Raw genomic sequence first — 18,614 nt, 5'->3', positions numbered from 1 at the left:
GCCTATTTTCAACAACTTTTATGTAAAAACAATTAAGGAATTAAAATTAATTGTTAGTAGTATTCAAAGGGTTCGATTATGTAAATTCACAAATATTATTATATGGTCATTATATGTATTACAAAAAAAAAAAAAAAAGAAAACGAAGACCCGAAGTTTATTTCTTCGATACAATTCTAGTAAAATTATACTTACGATTAATTATTACGATCTTTTGAAATTTCTTTTACATATTTTGGAAGATAAACTAGATTTGTATGTAGAAAAATTTCTATTAAGAAATAAATTTACTTACTTATATTTTAAATATATATATATATACGTTGCAGGTATTCCAAATAAAAAAGGAATTTCTTTTTGAATAAATAAAATATTCGCGCAAAATAAATTGTTTGAAAAAAACGATAGTTGATTGGTCGACTTCAAATTTTGAAAGCCAATGAACATTCTCTAATATGAACTACGGTGATCGTACTTTATAATCAAATTAGTATGTATTGTATAATTAATTTTTAAAGTGAAATGTGTAACAATTGTTTGATAAATAATAGAAAAGATTAGTGGAATCAATGGATACTTAACATTCAATCATAATTATTGAAAATGATTTATTTTTCTCTATGTTCGTACAATCTACGAATAATCGACTTTAAACTTAAGTCAAGCTTGTGCATTTGTACGTAATGTCGCTACTGTCGCATTTGTTATTTCGCTACAAATGCTTCGAAAGAAAAATTATCAATAACCTTGAATATCTATTCCTTATTGGTTGTTTATGGTTATACGTTTTCATGACGAATTTGCAACTGTTGGTACGCGTCATAGTTTGTGGTTCTTCTTATTTGTGTAAATCATAACCTATCTACTTTTAAATAATTTTCTTATTTAACATATTTTAACAATTATTTATTATCCTTATTTAAAAAGGATCATTATATGTTATCGAATATAAAGAAAGTTCATTGTGTTTAAACATGGAGGTAACTGAAGAACTTGTTGACGTTGAAATGACCCTGGAACAAGAATCTGGAACGAATGATTTTTTGGAAGCCAGTGGAAAACTTAATCATTTGAATAATTCTAATACTTCAGAGGTAATTAAGAAACTTTGATAAGATAATTCGTCTTTGAGATAAATTATAGTTTATTTATTAAGTTTTTGTTTTTATTTATATATTATAAGTGAACACAATTCAATATGTACGCCATATTATTATACTTTTAGTTTTCTGAAAGTCGTTACGAGAATCGTGCTGGAACATTTACAACAGGTATTGACATATTTAGTAAAGAAGAAAAATTAAAAATGGTAGAGAGAGCTAAACGTTTTGGATTGACCAAAAACAATCTATCCAATTACGAACAAGATTTGTATACAAGGTAAAATTTTTTTACATTTGTCATTAGTAATAATAACAATAATAATAATAATAATGTAATTATACATTATATTAATAAATTTTGTGTTCAATATTTATATTAGCATGGGAATAGGAGAAGATAATGAAAATACACGGAATATTAGATTAAATGTGATACACATGAGAGGAACCGAAGACATGAGCACGAAAGATGTTTTTAAATATTTTGAAGATTATGCTCCGGCATCTATTGAATGGATAAACGACGTATCATGTATATATTAATATATATATATATTTTTTCTTTTTTCTTCAATAGAAAAAATCTAATTTCAATGATGTAAAACTTTCATTAAACATTTTGAATTTTTCTGCAGGTAATGTTGTATGGCTTGATAATGCATCGGCAGCTAGAGCCATGTTAGGATTATCAAAACGTATTGTAGGCATTACTGATAAACCATTAAATAACAAAAATAATATGAATACAACAGTAGACAGTGTCATTAATGAAGACTGCATTATGGAAGTTGAATATGATAGTTCATCCGATAAAGAAGTTGACGAAAAGAAAAATACAAATGAGATAAATATCAAGGATATCGATTATCCTTTACCACCAGGAATATGGAGGAAAGGTGTTGATTGTCCTAAATCTAGAAGAATATTCTTAAGATTTGCTAACAGATCTGATAAGAAACAACCCAATGCAGAGAAGATGAGTGAATATTATAAGAAACATGGGAATCCTAATTTTGGAGGTAATTTTTGTATATATTGGTCTCATTTCTTCATTTGTTTCAGTTATCATTCTATGTAATAATAACTTATTAAATAATAACAATATTATATATTTTACAGGAATAAAAGGATTATTGACGGAATCTCGTAAACGAAAGTTGAAACAAATAAAACAGAATAGAAAAAAGTTATCGGAAGGAGAAGAAGAAGGAGAAGAAGTAGCAACAGCAACAGCAACAGCAGTAGAAGAAGAAGAAGAAAATGGCACGTTTGGAAATCGCATGAAAAATCCTTGGGGTGCTTTATCCCAATCTTGGGGAATTAATGATTCCGTTGAAAATGATTTTATCGTTAAGAATAATTACAAGGATTCAGGACGAAATATTAAGGAAAGGCTTGGAATTAAATTTCCTTCTAAAAGTACAGCACGCGTTGAAGAAAGTAATAGCAGTGCTAATGAAAGTGATAGCGAAGAAGAATGGTGTACAAAAAGTAAAGTATTGCGTATGCGAATGCATGCGGATGACGAGGAGAAGAAAATTCATAAAAGACGTGCTAAACTAAAAACTCAGGTATATATTATTTATTACAACTAAACTATTTCCTATTTCATTGGTAAACATTTGTATTTTATTAATTTGTTTTTGTTTGTTTGTTTGTTTTAAATGAATGAACAGATGTTGTTGAATAGTATGACAAGTGGAAATGATTTGAGATTGAGACTTGGTAGAGCGCCAATCAAACCAACACGATTTCCAGAAGCTATACAAGTTGTGGTTACAAATAATAATGCTACAAGATTGAATTCTTCGAAACCAAGTGATTCTGAGGTAATTTTTGCACGTCATTTAATATTACAAGTGTTTTACAATCAACTGATTGTAAATATATATATATATATATATATATATATATATAATAATTTATTTTTATTTGTAGGAAGAGGATGGTGAAATTGTAGATGATATTCAAGTTGAAGAGAAAGAAGAGGGTGAATGGCAAGATACGGAAGAAGAAGAAAATACAGAAGGTGAAGGAAAAGAAGAAAATGAGATTGATAGTGAAGATAGTGATTTAGAAGCTAAAGAAGTACAAGGACCGAAAGGAAGCGTAATTAAAGTGGTACAACATAAGCCACGTGTTGCATCTACAGTTTGGTCGAGATTAAATAGTGTCAAAAGTGTGATTAACAGCAGTAGTTTAAAAGAAAGGTAAAAGTGCATCATACATTTGTATTCTATAATTTTTCTTACAACTAAATTAACATCATATTAATTATAATTATTAATCAATTTTAGACAACAAAGAGGTCGAGATTTGAGAGAAACGTTAAAAAGTGGTGATCTACGTTCACGAATTGGAAATCATACGAGAGGACGTTCGCAGCTAAGGATAGAAGTGAAAAATGATAAATATACAGAAGATGGAAATGATTTTAAGTGAACAATTGCTGCATTTGTCGAACTGTGATTTATTTTATTTTACTTTTTTTTTTTTTAAATTTTCATTATGAAATGAAAGATATTTTAACTATATTATATTGGAACTAAAAAGGGTTGTGTATTGTGAAAAAAGATTCATGTCAGCATATATATATATATATATAAATTTAAACATTATACATAACGTTTTAATGTAACATACAGCGATCAATTGAATGTTTATGAACTGTATAAGAAAGATATATATATATATATACATATATTATATTTATAGTTATTATTACTAGTTAACGTTTTACCGTAGAATTCAATTTGTACTAAAACAACTTTTATCCATATTTATGTAAATATAAAATGAATGAATGAATGAATTAATTGAGCTGTAATATAGCAGCTCTGTAAATTAGTACAATCGTCATCAATTTTCCTTTAACATTTATAAAAAAAAAAAAATCTAGTTCTAAAATCATTATACAATAAAAAAGATATTGATTAATTATTCATATTTACTCTTAATTGTTTTATTTTATAACTACTAACCAATAATAAAATGTTATCATATTTTTTCTACGTTTAATTATTCAATATGAGCATGTCAAACAATATATGAGATTAATTTTTTTACTCTATGTACTTAAAATATTATTATTCGCTAATACTTATATTGTATAAGAAGTAAACGTTTCATTTACATTTTATTCAAATAATTAACTTCCTATTATTTAGAAGTTCCATTTATTTGTTTAATGCATTAATGTTGCATTAATATAATAAGCTAGATATCAATAGTATTTACGAATACAATGAAAAAAAAGAATTTATATTGTAAATAATTGAATAAAAAATAATCATCATCTGTATATATATATATATATATGTATATTTTAATGCAATATGTATATTCGATTGATTAATCGATATTTTACCTATGTCGATTATTATTTACAGATTAATTAATTGTTCATTATTGAATATTATAGTTTTATCATATAATATATAATACATATCGCGGGCGCGAAAAAATATATGTATTTGCTTTACAAAAATATATCTTATCTTGAAAGATCTTTGTATAAAATAATAAAAAAAAAAAAAATATATATATAATTATTATAAGAAAAATATGGGTGAAGTTTTAAAAGAATGGTTTAAAAGAAGATTAGGTATTTTAATCGATTTAACACCCGAGTTGTTTGGACATTACACAAAAGACGGTTATATCTTGGCACAAATTCTTCACGGTTATGGTATAATTAATTGCGATCAATTAGGTACGATCATTCAAACGAAAGATCCAACATTATGTCGTGTAAATTTAAAACATTTACGTATTTGGTTACGTTTTATCGGTGTTGATTGTACCGACGATTGTATCGGACAAATAAGTTGTGGCAAAGGTACCACTGCTTTACAATTATTTTATAAAGTTTATCTAAGTTTAGAAGACAAGGACAGTTTATACTTTATCACGTTACAAAAAGAACGAGAAAAATACATACCAAGTTCAAGAAAATTTGACGTAATTCCTATCGACGAAGAACCCACACCATACGAAATACCAGATCATCCATTATCAAAACCATTGAAAACAGCAACTAGTACGATAAAATGGTATCGTGATAAGTTTCAAAAGACATTAAAAACTTCTAAAGAAGAACAACAAGTACATTCAAAAATATTAAAAACGAAATATCCATCTGAAAGGATCGATTGGATGGAATCTATTCATGTTTCGATGACATTAAATGATACGAAAAATGATGATATTTCAAAAGAAATGAATGATTTTGCTCGTAAACATCGTATTCAATCTTCCATAAAGGATATTTATTATGATCCTTGTTCAAATGATAAAATATATGAAGAAATAGAATTATACGAGGAAAATCCTGATGCTGCTAAAGCTTATGTATCATGGCTGAAAAATCGTAAGAAAAAGGATAACATTGATAACACTGTTAAATCTGGAATACAAAATACATTGATTTCTGAACTTAGGAAAAATTTATTAGAAAATCAAGAGAAATGTTTCGACGAATTATTGGCACGTCGAGTACTAGATCAATCGCATTATGAAAAACAAATAATAACTAAATTGTCGGAGGTACTTAATCAGAAAAATGTTATGACAGAGAACAGAAGGATAGTTGATGAATTGATGTTAGAAGCTGAAGAGAATAAAAAAAGATTAGAACAAGATAGACAAAGAGAGGAATACGATTGGGAATACGAAGAAATTGATATGGAATATCGTAGATTATGTGAATTACATTGTAAAATTCGTCAGGAGAAATTAAACAAATTGCGTGAAAAACACGAAAGAATCTGTCGAGAAGTTTTATATGATTTGATAGACATTGCATTGAAATTATCTGAATATCGAAGTTCAAACGAAGATTCTATGCCAAAAGCGATTTGGAACGAATGGAAAACGTTGTTCTTAAAATGTCAGCCAATATTCGAATTGTTTGAGAATGAATTTTCTAAAGAAGAAGATGATGATGATGAAGAAGAAGAAAAAGAAGAAGATATCGAAGAAATTGTTCAATCACGATTGGACAGAGAAGAAATATTGAACGAAGCCAATTTCGAAAATTATCATACTTTGCAATCACCTTGGGACGAATACGTTCCATCTACGATTGATCCAGAAATTGAAGAAATCTTAAAGTTAGGTGAACTTGTGTTAGGATATATAGTACATCGACTTTTAGAATTTGTTTATCCTTATCCAAGTGGTCCTTTAGAATCACCAGTACCTAAAGTTAAAACAGCTGCTATCGTTTTAGGTATTATTGAACCACGTTTGTACGATTCTATAGAAATATTATTAAAAAATAGTGATATACGTTTGGTATCAATGAAAGATGCAATTAATTATTGTTTGTTAAGATACAAGGAAGAAATGTTGGATTTTGAATATATCGATGCAAATATTATTCGTGCTACCAATGATATTATGAAAAATCGTAAAGTTGATAATTTAAAAAATAATACAACGACTAGATCGAAAAAAATTCATAAATCTGATCAAATTTCTCTACGTAGAAAAGAAAAATTGAAAGAGAAGGATAAAGGAAAAGGTTTGAAAGAAAAAGAAACTCAAACACCACGAGTTATACCATACGATGATATGAATCCTATTTTAAGTGATCCTGCACACATTGGAAAATGGACATACGAATTTTTAATATTGGGTCAACCAATTTCTAACGAATTAAATACCAAAATAATTATTGAATATTTAAAGAGTTTAGGTGAAATCGAAGGATGGGCATTGATCGATTATCCTAATAGTTATGAACAAATGATACGTTTGGAATTTGCTTTAACTGGTCATCAAATTTCTCAACATTATGTTGATTCTATTAATGTGGTAGAAGAATTCGATAAAATTAACATAGAAGATATAGATCCGGTTTCGTCGAGAATAATTTATGAGGATACGGAAATCGATGATTATAGTATTTACAGGTAATCATTGATACTTTATAAATAATTATAATATATAATTATATATATATTATATTATATTATTTATATATAATATATATATATTATAGTATATTTTATTATATTTATATTTTATATTATTATATTTTATTATAATATTATATAATATAATTAAAATTACACACACGAAGGTATTTGTTTATTAAATAAAATATTAGTATACTTGACACTTAGTAATTTAATTTATTCTTTATAAATATTAATAAATAACATTAAATAAGAAACGTATGATAAAATACTATGAGATATTATTTGTTGTTTTTTTTTTTCTACAGACAATCAAAATTATTGCCAAATCCTATAATCAAGAAAAATGATAGTACTTCAACGTCAACATTTATGACAACTTACGTCAGAGTTATACCAAAACCAATTAACCTTAAAGTAGATCCGAATAAATTGGTAGAAATATTGTCAGATGATGTTACACCTATTGATAAATTTTATATCGAACAAAACATAGCTTACGTTGTTTATTACGATCATTTCGATACAAATATCATTAAAAAAATAGTCAGATTAGTAATTGGTGATAAATCTATGCCAAGGACACCTTCCATTGAATTATTTGGTGAAGATGCATTGAAATTATTGGAAGAACATGAAAAACGTAATTACAAAGAATTTTCCCCAAAAAAATCCAAAATTGTTGAACGATCTGTTTTATCCAAAGAAAAAGAAGAAGAAGAAAAAGAAGAAGAAAAAGATAAGATCAAAATGAAAGATGACAAAGTTTCCGATGATCATCTTGATGTTCATGGTGTATCAACAAAACCTGGAGAAGATGGTTGGAAATGGTTAGATTTACCTATAAATCCTATATTACTCGATGCTTTGGCTACATTATGGGAAAATTTGGAAGAAATTTATATTTTCGATTTGATGGAAATATTTTCATTAAAGAGAATCCATTCGATGTCTGTTATACCTTATAAAAATTTTTTAACCAATAACATGATGAAATTTATTAATAGACCTGATACCAAACAAAATTTATTACATGAATTTCAACATATGTTCAACAATGTAAAAGATGACACGAGAAACGACGATGATGTTAAATGTGAATTACATTGTCGTTTGATTGAATTTCAAAATGATTTATTTGATATTTGTGATGTCAAAAGATTGGAATGTGAAAAGGAACGTCAAAGAATAATTCACGAAAATTGGACCTCTTTCGAAGCTGTTATATTGATTAATATTTATCTTTCGATAATTCAATGTGAAATTGATCGTTTTGTAGATACTATTCAATTGATACAAGATTATTATACTAGTATGCTTGAAAAATCTATCAAAGAAACTAGATATTCGAAAATTTTACTCGACAAATTGAATATACATGATATCAAATTGCAAATGAATGAAAATATGTTTGATGATAGTACTATTATGATCAATGATAAATATATTAAAGATAAAATAGATCGAAAAGATGTGAAAAAATCGAAAAATATATCGGATAAATTTGATTTTACAAAACCTGTTATAAATGTGCACAATTTAATTGAAGAAATAACGAATTTATTTGTCAATGTTGCAAATTCAACTTGCAATTTTGATACAAACGATAGTTTAATTTATAAAGTTATCAATGATAATGTTAATTATGTTAAACAATTTGTAGAATTTATCGCAACTCGTGCGAATGAGACAATGAAAAAAGAAGAAAATGTTTCAACTGGTAGAGAAAAAACTCGAAGAAAAGTTGACGATGAAAAATTGATGAGAATTAGGATAAATGATCTTTTTCAAGAATGGAAATACGCCATTTTATTTGAAATCAATCGAATAAAAATGAGATTGGATGTTATTTTAGGTTCAGCAAAAGTCGACGTTAATTTTCTTCTCGAAACAATGCGATTGACGTTTCATCAAATTTATGAGAAGATAATTGACAGGTTTTATTTTATTATTATTATTATTATTATTATTATTATCTTTATATATAAAAATTCAGTGTCTCAAAAATTGTCTGTCTCTCCAATGAATTTTGAAATTATTGAATTTTTAGAATTACCGAATTATTATTAAAAAAATATTTTATAATTACCGAACACCGAATTATTACGGAATTTTTTTTATTTCGCGTGATTTTTTTTTCAATTTGGGATATAGAATAATTTTTATCGCGATTATTTTGTATTTTTTTTATTGCAAATTTAAAGATTTATTATATTTAGAGGTTATCTAGGTTTCGAAGTTGTTTAAGTATTCAATATGGCGTTGTATTTCAATTCAATTATTTCAATTTATGTACGATATATATATATATAACCTTACTTTAAATATAAATTAAATATAATATAAATTATATTTATAATAAATATAAATATAAATTATAAATAATATATATATAAAGTAAAAGTATATATAAATTATTAATATTATTTTTACAATTTATTTTAAATAGTTTAAAATTATATTAAATTAAAAAAAAAAAAAAAGAAAAGAAAAAAAAACGATAAAATATATTTTACAGATACGAAAAAGAAAAGACTAGCATTAACGAGTTGACAAAAATATTTGCTTTTGTCATAGAAGAAGAAAAAATGTTACAAGATGAATTAATATTAGATGGTGAAGATTTTTATATTAAATCGAACATTTTAATGTATCCCGATAAAAAAGAAAAACCAATAGAATTAATCAAAGAAACCATAAAACCATTTTTATTTACTATGGGACAATTGGGTCGTTTGTTGAACGTATTTAAAATCATTGCACCCAGTGGAAAAATACCTGAACGTTCATTGATTTATGTTTTACAAGATATGATATCTTACAATAAGGATGAGGAAGATCATGGTTTTGGTTCGATGCCAGTACCATCGTGTTGGCGACAATTACGATCATGTGATGTTAATAAATTAATAGAAAATATTTTTGGACGTAATTGCGAGTACATAGAATGGCGTGAATTTTTGATTTATGCCATTAATCTTCCAATGGCAACTCAGGACGATATTTTACGTGCACGCGATCATTATAGATCGTTGGATCACGATTTAAAAGAAATAGTGACGATAGATCAGTATCGTTCTGTACCATTATGGTTTTTCCAATATATTTTTTCCGATGATGATATTTCATTAAATATCAAAAGTATTTTATTCGATGATTTTAAAAGACCATTGGATGGTCATTTATTTGACGATGAAATTGATTTGGTAAATCCATACAAATTGGTGAGTACTATAATCACAGATAAAGCCATTGATTATTTTGATTTGATGAAACATTCGAAAATAAATGAGAACAAAGTTACAATGGATGATGATCAAGATGAAGAAATAATTGATGAGAAAGATATTAAAGAAACTTTTTTGAGATTAGCATTGGCCAAAGAATTACTTTGTCAGATGTATTTGATAGATAGATATTCAGTTAATTATACAGCATTGTTATTGGCCTTTTGTAAGGACGAGGATCCTCGTGAAGGACTTGGTAAAGCATTTTCATTGGCTATTGGTAGTAAAGTTTGCACGGATTTTAATGAGGGTGAAAAATATGTTGATAAATTACTTGAGGAAAAACGATTACAAGTTCAATTGGAATCTATGAGAAATTATTTACGAGAAGAAGCTATTGAAGTATATAATAATTTAATAATAATTTAATAATAATAATAATAATAATAATTTATCATCCCTCATTATTCTTTTTCTTTTTATTATTCTCCTACTTTGAATTTGCATTTTTTTTTTGTTTTATTTTAGTCATATGACGAAAATAAAAAATTATAATATTAAAGATATATTATTTTATTTTATATTATATTTATTATTTTATATTATATTTATTATTTTATATTATATTTTATATTTATATTATATTATATTTATTTATATTATTTTATATTTTATTTTATATATATATATATATATATATATATAATATTATTAAATATAATATTAATATAATAATTTTATATAATATAATATAAAATATATTATATTAATATATAATATAAAATTTAATAATATTATATAATATATAATATATATTATTATTAATAATAATAATAATAATAAATATTTATATTATATATAATAATATTTAATAACAATAATTAAATATTCATAAAAATATTATTGTTTTAATACACTTATCCTTTTGTTTTCCATTAGTAATTTCATTGAATTGAAATTTCTTATATTTAAATTCTGTAAATTTCTGCACATTAAATTGTTTTTCGTTTAATTTAATAAAACATTTGTGTAAACACACTAGATAATTAAATTTGAAATAATTTTAAATCATGAAGGTAACAGAAGATATAATAAATCATCTGTTGGACAAAGTTGTTGCTGGTGTAATAATAACAGAAGAAAATGGCGAATTCGCCGCACAACGTCGATTGATGATCCAAAAACTTGATGAACCTGGCGTGGAAATTGATCCCTCGACATTATTACCACAAATTACTGAACAAATTTCTGATTCGTTAATTGTTAGTAGTGATGAACAATTAGATCGTAGTACAATGCCTGAAGACTATGAAGAGTTTGATGAACCAATTGAAAGAGTCACAATTTATTGGCTTCCCTATGATATTTGTTTGGTAAATTATATTTGAATAATAATTATAATTAATTAATAAATTCATTTCTATTTATTTGATCAATATATATATGAATATTATAATGAAGTAATTATTATAAATAATATTTATAATAAAAGTAAGGTGTTAGGTCAGGATTATACAGGGTGTTTCATGAAACTATTTCAAAAAAAATATAACAGGGGTATACAAAAATAATGACAAAAAGGTTTATGCAAAACAAATCATCTATTTGATTAATTGTAATATATTGTACTATTTGTCATTAAATATTAATATTTTATTTATTATTTTTATTAGCTATTTATTTATTTGAAAATTCTTGTCAAAAATGTTTAAGAAATATCGACCACAAATGAGAATTATATTATATATTATTATATAATATTAATTATTATTTTATATATGTAGTATATTATATAAATTTAATTAAATAAATTATAATATATATATATATATATATATATATATATATGTATATTAATTTTAGTCAAATTTTTACTGTACACATTGAATTATTTTAATTATTAATATTATAAAAAAAATATATATATATATATATATATATATATATATTGTGAATAATAATAGATAAAATATTAAATAATGATAGATATTTAATTTTATTATTTTAAATAATAATAATAATAATTATTATTTTTTTTTTCTTAAAATAATAAAAATAAATGAAAATTTTTCAGGCAGTTTTATTGGCTACATTACCGTGGCACGCATCACAATCGGATTTATTTCAAACAACGAAAACACTTCGTGAATTATTACGTGATACTTACGACGAACTTTACGATGATGAATTATCCGAAGATAAGAATGAAGTTTTATCTCATCGTTTCTTGAATCATAATTTTATTACAGAATTGTTAGAAAGTACCAGTAAGTTTACTGTTAAACGTCTCGATAATATTCTATCTGAAATAATAATGAAGGATAAGGAAAGGTATCATTGATTTTACTTCTTCTGTAATACTTATTATAATTATTATTATATTAATATTATTATCATTATTATTGTTATCATTATTATTATTATTATTATTATTATTATTTTCGTATAGATTTTATTTTTCTCTTATTTGCTTGTTTTTTTTTTTTTTTTTTTTTTTACCTATATTGTAAATAAATTCGAAGAACATTAAATACGATATTCGATGTATAATATCCTTATGTACATTGTGTATATATATATATATATATTTTTTTTTTTGTTTAAACAGAATAATACATTTTTCTATTACATCACGCGTGAGATAAAAATTGTGATGAATAAAAACAACGTACACGAGTAAATGATATTTGCATTGTATTATTTTAATTTTATTATTAAAATTATTATTATTATTATTATTATTATTTAACGCTTAAAGTGTACACTTGGTAAAAGTTAGTTAAAGTGCACTGTGGGTGTTTGACACCCCAACGTGTTTGAACGCGTCACCTGAAGCTGCTAATTAATATTAAGACCTGGCAATTTTTTTTTTTTCAAAGTAATTAACACTAAATGGCGACAAATAACCCATTTTTTTTTTTTTTTGAATTCAGTACCACCGTTTTCGAGAGATCACAAATTTGTTGGTGGGGTGTCAAACAAACTCTGTGCACTTTTTTTATGGGTTAATTTAATATTAGTATAATATTTGTATAGAATTGTATCATTTGTTTATCTTGTTTTTTTGTTTTGTTGTTCTAATGTTGTTTATCATATTACAAAAATAAAATTAAAAATCAAGTTTATTTATAAAACTTCGTCATCATTCTTATTGTCCACAATAAGAATAAATTTGAAATGAACATCTCCTCGTGTTCATTTTCTTGCGTTAAGTATTTTTTTTTTTAGTTTTATTATTATTTGTCTTTAATAAAATGATATTTTTAATAATAATAATAATAATAATAATAACAATAATAATAATAATAATAAATTAGCGATGTGAACGACAGTACGTATTTTGTTCTTTTATATTTTATTTTATTTTATTTTAATTTTTTTTTCCCCCGTTTTTTTTTTCTTTCTATCTCGCTTGTCTATTTGTTTATTTGTTTGTTTTTTCATACTGTAAATAACGTATGTTACAAACGTGTTTATGTTTAATTATACGTCTTGTCTTTTTTATTCTTTTTCATATGTCATCAAGGAATTTTTTACTTACGTTTATATAAATAGTTAGCGCAATTTAACTTACATCATACTTAAATTTATAAATCGTTTTTTTCTTTTTTTGTTTTTTCTTTCTTCTTCTTTTTTCTTTGCTGATTGATATTACAAAAGTTTTCTCACGTTGTTTGTTTGTTTTTTTTTTTTATTTCTTTTTTTTGTTTTTTTTTCCAATACGCGAGAGCTGATATGTAACGTTTTTGCTTTTTTTTTCTTTTTTTTTTTCTGTTTTGCCGATTTCATCAAATGTTTATTTATATTTTAATATTCAAATAAATCCAATGTGTGAAATATTTTGTAAACAACGAAATTATTTTATTTGATACATTTTATCTTACACACACACAAAATGTGTTATTTATATATTTCTGAATATATATTATATATATATATATTATTATATATATAATAATTTTTATATAAATAATTTAATTTTACAATAATTTTATATACAAAAATAAAATACAAGAAATTTAGAAAAAAAATATTATTAATATTATATTTATTATTATATTAAATTTATATATTTTTTTTATTATAATTATTATATTTATATAATATATAAATATAATAAATTTATATACTATATAAATATAATTATAATAATAAAAATACGTTTTGCAGAAAAATTGTATAAAAATTTTTCTTCCTTTTATTGAAAAAAAAAAAAAAAAAAAAAAACAAAACAAAACAAACCCTTCCCAAAAAATAAGAAAAAAAAAAAACAAAACAAAACAAAAAAAATTTACATATTTCAGCTCTCACCGACTAAATATCATTTTATGTTATGTGTGTTGTATTATTTGTGTCTGTGTGTTGTTAGTAATATTATTTTTAATACGCATTATTATTTTTTCTTTGACTACGTCGTGTGTCGAGGATTTTACACACGACAAGTTTAAATGTAGACGATACACATGTCGAATAATAATAATAATAATAATAATAATAATAATAATAATAATAATAAAAATGCGATGCACTTTAATAATTAGTTGCACGCGAATGACTTAAAGGGTATTATCATTCATTTAATTTAATTTAATGTCTTTTACACATACGTACATACGCGCCCGCGCATTTCTTATACATTTTAATTTTATTTTTATTCTTTTCTTTTTTATTTCTCCTCTTCTTCTTCTTCTTCTTTTTTTAATAATAATTACAAGTATGTTATACGTTTTTTTCTATATTATAATGTAAGTTATAATATATATGTATATATGTATATGTATAATTCACGCAATGTGTGTAATTCTTCCTTCTTCTCATTTATGGTTGCGTATGTATGTGAACAATAAAAAAAAAAAGACCAAAAAAAGAAAATAAAAATACGGAAACTTCGATAATTCAAAAAGGGGAAGCTTTCAATCTTACTTTTTATTTTTATTGTTTTTTATTTTTTTATTTTTATTCGTCTCCTTTATTTTTTCCTTTTCACACTTTTTCTGGGGTAGTTTTTTTTTCTTCTTTTTTTTTTATTTTTTTTTTCAATTCAATTACTAATATCCCTATCAATGATATTTTCGTGTAAACGAGTGACACGATATTATTTATATATATAATATATATATATGTATTTTATATATAAAAAAAGGGAACGTCCACGATTATCTCGGTGGACACAATATTTTATTATATAATAATAATAATAATAATAATATTAATAATAATAATAAAAATAATAAAAATAATAATAATAATAATACACACTCGTCAATATATGTTTTCCCCAAAGTTATTTTCTTTTTCTGTTTTTTTTCGTCTTTCTTTCTTTATATATATATAAAAAAATAGAAGTGTATAATATATATGTATATATATGTATATATCATATGTGATATATTGTAATAATATAACGATTAATTATTATCGACTAATTGTAAGTAAATTCATATTTTTATTTTCTTTTTTATTTTTATTTTTTTTTTATTTTATTTTCAAGCGTATTCTAATTATTTAATTTTAAACGTATATATATATAGCTTAATTATTAATTAAGAGACAGATGATGACAGATCATACCCTTTTCCTTGCTTGCAAACAAAAAAAAACATTTATATTTCCTTACTTTTATGTTTTTCTATTACATGCTTTTCATACAATCATCATTATTTTTCTTTCTATATTTATATATATATATATTATATAAATTTTTGTTTATTATTTTTTGAAGAGGAAGATTTGCGGAAAAGGGTCCAGAGATAACGTGGACGTCATTTTGTATTATTTAATTCTACTAAAAAACCAACCAAAAAAAAATTCATAATCAAACATCACCACCCTAAGGATTATCATAATTCTCCTTCATTCATTTGTCAATCAATAAAATTTCATACACACATATACACACACAAACATACTATCAATCTCTCTCTCTCTCTCTCTCACTCACTTTCTATTTTTCTTTCTACTTTTTTTTGTTTTTTTTTTTTGTATTTCTTGATATATGTGTTTTCATTTCTAGTCCTCCTAACATTTTCCTTTGGCACGTCAAAACTCATTTTTTAACACGTTGAGCGCCACGCGAATTTTTACGGAGATCTTCGTCAGGCCACGCATGGTAAAAGGAAGTTGAACGTCAGTCGCAGATGCCTGACGTGGCCTGAACGGGAAGTTAAACGTCAGTCACATGTGCCTGACATTGTCTGAACGTGAAGTTCAATGTCAGTCACCGATGACTGACGTGTCACTCAAAGTGTTAAACTAGGTCCTCCTCCTCCTCCTCCTCCTCCTCCTCCTATACCTCACACACACTAACAACTATAATCGTACTCACGTTAATCCTATCGTTGCAATAAAAAAATATCGAGGAATAAAAAATATATCACGCAATTGACGTATTTATACGTCGTATTAACCCAACCCCTACTATTTTCTTCCCATTCCCTTCCCTTACCCCTTCCCCTCCCTTCCCCTCCCTTTCAGTATACTATGTCTATACGATTTTATAATATGAGAAAAAGAAAAGAGAAAAGAAAGGAAAATAAAAACCAACAAGAGTTTTTCATAGGAAATTGTGTTGGTTGAGGGAGGAATTATTTTGTTTTTGTTGTTTTTAAGAAAAATTCTCGCTGCTCCGAGAAATACGTTCGAAAAATAATAATAATAATAATAATAATGATATTAATAATAATAATAACAATAACAATAACATCAACAACAGCAGCAACAGCGATAGCAGCAGTAGCGTGGAAGTTAAGTTTTTTTCGTATTACGAAATAACATCACACCGATGGAAAAACAGTATGTAATAGTAGTAGTAGTAGTAGTAGTAGTAGTAGTAGTAATAGTAGTATAATAGTAATAGTAATAGTTTGTAATAATAGTTGCAATAGTAGTAGTAAGTCCCTTCTCGTTCGTATTAATTTTTCGTATTTATTTATTTATTTGTGTCTTTATTTTTCCTTCTGTTGTTGGTTGTTTTATTTATTTTGTTTCGAGACAACTCATTTTTGAAAAAACTCGCTAGCACTCACAAATAATATATATATTTATATATATATACACACACACACAAATATGTATACACATAGACACACACACATACACATATACACGCGCGTCATAAATATTTCGTTTCCACTTGTGGTCGCGAGTGTTTTTCAGTTTTAAAAATCGAATGTGTTTTTTTGTTTTTTTTTTTTTTTGAACAAAAAAATAAAAATAAAAAAGAAACTATAGTCTGTGTGTTGTGTGTGTGTTGTGTGTGTGTTGTGTGCGCGCGTGTTTATTTTGTTTTGTTTTATGTCTCACTGGAAACACCTATGGAAAACCTAAGGAACTTCCGTAATAATTTAACCGATCCATGGTAGCCATCAGCTAGGCTGTGGTGGTGTAAGTCGTACTAAAAGCCACGTATACAATTTTGGCTTTTGTTTATTGATCAGCTCGTATTGTAGATTGCTAAGACCATCAGTAGCGAATCTTTTCTTCCCTGATCTCAGGAACTCGTACCTGTAAATAATATTATTAAGAAATTAATTCATTTTCCTTTACTTTTTTCACCGTCTAAACAAATAAAACGAATCAAAAGAAAGAAATAGAATAGAAAGTCTAATTAGAAGAATGTTATATATTATTATTATTATTATTATTATAATATATAATAAAGAATTGAATATTATATAATATATAATAAAATATTAAATATATATTTAATGTATGTAATATATAGAATTTATAATATTTATAATAAAAGAATATTTTTTTCTATAGAATTATAGATTAGTATAAAAAAGAAAGATTACTTTTACTTTTATTCTATGATCATCGGGTTTATATAATACTTATTATTATTTTTTCTTTTTTTTTTATACAATTATATAATTCATCTTTTTAGGATATAAGTACACCCGTTATATGAATTTTCTATTATACGAATTTTCTATTATACGAAGATTCTATTATGTAAATAGTATTTCTATTCTGTTACAACACAGTATTGTAAATGAATATAAATATTATTTACCTCTTTGTAGAATGTTATTATATCATAATAATGTAGTTTCAAAATGACAAACATGCTTTATACTACGTTATTATCTTATATATGTATATATATATTGTTAAAATCAAATTAAGTGATTATTTTGTTATAATATATATATATATAAACAATAATATTATATTATAAAGTTTATTTTATTATACACGAAATTATCTCGTAACAATACTATTATCTTCAAATTTATTGAAATAATCGTACATTTATTAGATTTTTACATTTCCTAGTTGTTTTACTATATTTAAACATTTATAAAATTTCATTTATTATAAAAAATTATATTAATGTGAAAAAACTATTACAATTATAT

The 18,614-nt window shown here is 24.4% G+C and overlaps 3 protein-coding genes across 5 annotated transcripts in view; 2 read left to right on the top strand and 1 right to left on the bottom strand.

The window, feature by feature from the left end:
* Positions 1 to 784: 784 nt before the first annotated feature.
* On the top strand, positions 785 to 4,010 carry LOC107065335 (uncharacterized). Its single transcript, XM_015318929.2, has 8 exons — positions 785 to 1,094; positions 1,226 to 1,380; positions 1,484 to 1,635; positions 1,739 to 2,122; positions 2,223 to 2,674; positions 2,780 to 2,932; positions 3,042 to 3,313; positions 3,401 to 4,010. The coding sequence occupies exons 1-8, from the start codon at positions 975 to 977 to the stop codon at positions 3,543 to 3,545; spliced, it is 1,833 nt and encodes a 610-aa protein (XP_015174415.2). The 5' UTR covers positions 785 to 974; the 3' UTR covers positions 3,546 to 4,010.
* Positions 4,011 to 4,138: 128 nt separating this feature from the next.
* On the top strand, positions 4,139 to 14,771 carry LOC107065196 (sperm flagella and cilia-associated protein 2). The gene is made up of 6 exons (XM_089172763.1): positions 4,139 to 7,018; positions 7,333 to 9,079; positions 9,244 to 9,254; positions 9,543 to 10,671; positions 11,328 to 11,624; positions 12,311 to 14,771. The coding sequence occupies exons 1-6, from the start codon at positions 4,668 to 4,670 to the stop codon at positions 12,590 to 12,592; spliced, it is 5,817 nt and encodes a 1,938-aa protein (XP_089028889.1). The 5' UTR covers positions 4,139 to 4,667; the 3' UTR covers positions 12,593 to 14,771.
* LOC107065319 (beta-1,4-N-acetylgalactosaminyltransferase bre-4) overlaps positions 13,995 to 18,614 on the bottom strand; it is a 94,498-nt gene continuing 89,878 nt past the window's right edge. For all 3 annotated transcript variants that reach the window (XM_089172817.1, XM_089172815.1, XM_089172816.1), the window contains one exon: positions 13,995 to 17,754. In XM_089172817.1, the coding sequence (XP_089028943.1) occupies positions 17,616 to 17,754 (139 nt within the window). In that variant the 3' untranslated portion in view covers positions 13,995 to 17,615. The remainder of the gene's footprint in view (positions 17,755 to 18,614) is intronic.

Source organism: Polistes dominula, unplaced genomic scaffold (genome assembly GCF_049000335.1).
Source record: "Polistes dominula isolate Pdom_NZ unplaced genomic scaffold, Pdom_raw_medaka contig_23, whole genome shotgun sequence".
NCBI classification, from domain to species: domain Eukaryota; kingdom Metazoa; phylum Arthropoda; class Insecta; order Hymenoptera; family Vespidae; genus Polistes; species Polistes dominula.
The sequence above is the reverse complement of the archived record's forward strand: the minus strand, read 5'-3'. Positions and strand labels throughout refer to the sequence as shown.

Excerpts from the sequence above, each read along its gene's own strand:
- LOC107065335 (XM_015318929.2), top strand. The coding sequence starts at position 975 with ATGGAGGTAACTGAAGAACTTGTTGACGTTGAAATGACCCTGGAACAA. Across the intron at positions 1,636-1,738 it reads ATGGATAAACGACGTATCAT|GTAATGTTGTATGGCTTGAT; the intron begins GTATATATTAAT and ends ATTTTTCTGCAG. Across the intron at positions 2,123-2,222 it reads TGGGAATCCTAATTTTGGAG|GAATAAAAGGATTATTGACG; the intron begins GTAATTTTTGTA and ends TATATTTTACAG.
- LOC107065196 (XM_089172763.1), top strand. The coding sequence starts at position 4,668 with ATGGGTGAAGTTTTAAAAGAATGGTTTAAAAGAAGATTAGGTATTTTA. Across the intron at positions 7,019-7,332 it reads GATGATTATAGTATTTACAG|ACAATCAAAATTATTGCCAA; the intron begins GTAATCATTGAT and ends TTTTTTCTACAG. Across the intron at positions 10,672-11,327 it reads AAGTATATAATAATTTAATA|GTAACAGAAGATATAATAAA; the intron begins ATAATTTAATAA and ends TAAATCATGAAG.